General features: G+C 41.6%; 1 protein-coding gene across 1 annotated transcript in view; it reads right to left on the bottom strand.

Annotated features, from left to right (window-relative positions):
- The window catches only part of LOC103802976 (reelin-like), a gene marked incomplete at both ends in the record, with an annotated part of 141,870 nt that overhangs the window by 39,440 nt on the left and 100,048 nt on the right, over positions 1-2,382 (bottom strand). The window contains 2 exons of the mRNA XM_009075514.1: positions 458-619; positions 1,196-1,429. Coding sequence (XP_009073762.1) covers positions 458-619; positions 1,196-1,429 — 396 coding nt within the window. The remainder of the gene's footprint in view (positions 1-457; positions 620-1,195; positions 1,430-2,382) is intronic.

Genomic DNA, 2,382 nt, shown 5'->3' with positions numbered 1-2,382 from the left:
CTGCTGACCTGGAGAGACCCTCATGGTCAGATTTTTCTCTCAGCTGTCCTGTGCTGCCTGCAAACTCCTATTCCTGGAGGATGATGCAGTGAAGGTATCTATGGCTTCAAAGCTACAAATAATTTATGTTAATTTTTCTTTCCAAGTAGCTGCTTCCACGGGAAAAGACATGCCCTTATTTCCCAGAAGGATAGTTTTACTCCTCAGCCTCCACTACCTCAGCTTGTTCTGTTGCATCACCTGAGCCTTGAATGCCATTAAATCCATGCACTCATTTTTATAGAATGGCCAAGTGGGAAGTGCCTAGAACAGCTGCAGAATTGTAAGGAAAAGTGGTAACTTTCAGCGTGCAATAAAAACTCTTCACTCCACTCACTCTCACACCGTGTACTTCGCAACGACTACCAGCACCAGCATAACTGCAGGTAGATAACACTCCTAATATTTATGCAAATACCTTGGCTCGTGGTAGTTGAGATAAGAGTAGTGTTCCAGTAGTTTCCAGGTAATCCCGTTGTCGTAGGAGTAGTGCAGCAGCACACCCTCCCCAGGCTGGTCAGGAGCTTTGCAGGTACTCAGCACCGACTTGCTGCCCAGGCGTAGTGTGAACTGCAGGAACCTGCAGCAGGATGACACAAGGATTTGAAGGGTATCATTTGCATAGTGGTGGGTGGTTTTTGTTTGTTTTCTTTTCCTAACCAGGTTGTTTAAAGATCTTCTTAATCTAGGCAAATTTTGGTAAATATCAGTTATAGGGTTTTTGTACATGTGATTTGTTTTTACTGTCAACGTAATGCAACGTGACACATATAGTTAAAAAAATGCCAATCATTATAGCATTTAATTATTTATTAGGCACTGAAGGGGAGGGAGAGATAGTGAATGGATCTAATCAGTTGCCACAAGCTGTCAAATAAACACAACCTTATAAATAATTAATTAGCACTTGGCTTTGACACTCAGGTTTGATATTAACATTTCATATTTTCCATCCAAGCTGTACAAGCACTTCCCTCCAGTCTGTTTTGGGCCCTGTTGTTTACAAAGCAGGAGGAAAAAAAAGGCAATGCTATGTAATCACCACTAAAACACGGAACTAGGAGTTTTTATTCAAACTTTTTTTACCTGCTAAAACAATTGGCTTAAGAATACACGAAGTTGTAGGCGGAAAGGAAGGTGTTCCCCAATTTCTCACCTGGACTGGGAGCTGTCAAGGAAGGAGGTGATGAGCTGGCGCCTCCCATCCTTGTTGAAGACCAGGGCCTTGCCACTGGCCAGGACTCCACAGCCAAAGCTGACCTCAGCCCCCCGGATGGAGTAAAAACTGTGGTAGGAGGAGAGGCGAGAGCTGGCGAAGCTCTCCGAGATGAACATAGGAAAGGTCTGTGATGCCATCTCACATGCTGGCCCTGAAAACCCAGGGTCACACCTGAAGTTGAGGAAGGTTGAAGAGTGTAATTAATGACCCATCTTTCCTGTGGAGGGTTGTCAAACCAACATAGTTGTTTGTGAACCGAAGATGTCTGCAAGGTCCCTCTCCAATCTAAGACCCAAGAACCTCTTTGAACTTTACTTAGGTACTGCATAGCCAATGATTTCTTTTAGCAAGTACCTACTTTTCCCATTACAAGAAAATACAGTTATGAACAGCCCAATCTACACATAACACCATACAGAAATACATCTATTCATTATTTGAATAAAAAACCTGCTGGCATAATTTACAGTTCTTCATATGTAAAATGAAAAATTTGCATTTACCTATAGCATGTTAGATGTGATTATAAGAAATTAAGCAGCAAAACAGAATTCTCTGTGAGTTACACTCTTGTTAACACCTAAAAGTAGTTACACTGATATTTAGAATGTGCTCACTGGGTTGAAGAAACTACCTTTTTTACTTTTTAGGGTGGAACCCTCTGATATTTAGAATGTGCTCACTGGGTTTAAGAAACTACCTTTTTACTTTTTAGGGTGGAACCCCTTTAATAAGCCAGACTTTCAGGAAAAAGTGGAGTGCTGACCTTCTGTCCTTGAGGTGTGTTTGGTTATGGGATAGCAGAACTATTAAAATTGTGATTCTTTCCCAACATTTAATCAAAAAGTCATACAGCCCCAAGTCACCTCTAAAACCAGTACGAAGTATGCATCGCTGACATTTCAGTGTGCTCTGTATGGAACCCCTTTAATAAGCCAGACTTTCAGGAAAAAGTGGAGTGCTGACCTTCTGTCCTTGAGGTGTGTTTGGTTATGGGATAGCAGAACTATTAAAATTGTGATTCTTTCCCAACATTTAATCAAAAAGTCATACAGCCCCAAGTCACCTCTAAAACCAGTACGAAGTATGCATCGCTGACATTTCAGTGTGCTCTGTATTTTAAC

The sequence above is a fragment of the Acanthisitta chloris genome, unplaced genomic scaffold, assembly GCF_000695815.1.
Source record: "Acanthisitta chloris isolate BGI_N310 unplaced genomic scaffold, ASM69581v1 scaffold1310, whole genome shotgun sequence".
NCBI lineage: Eukaryota > Metazoa > Chordata > Aves > Passeriformes > Acanthisittidae > Acanthisitta > Acanthisitta chloris.
Note: the sequence above shows the minus strand (reverse complement) of the source record. Positions and strands in the feature narration are given on the sequence as shown.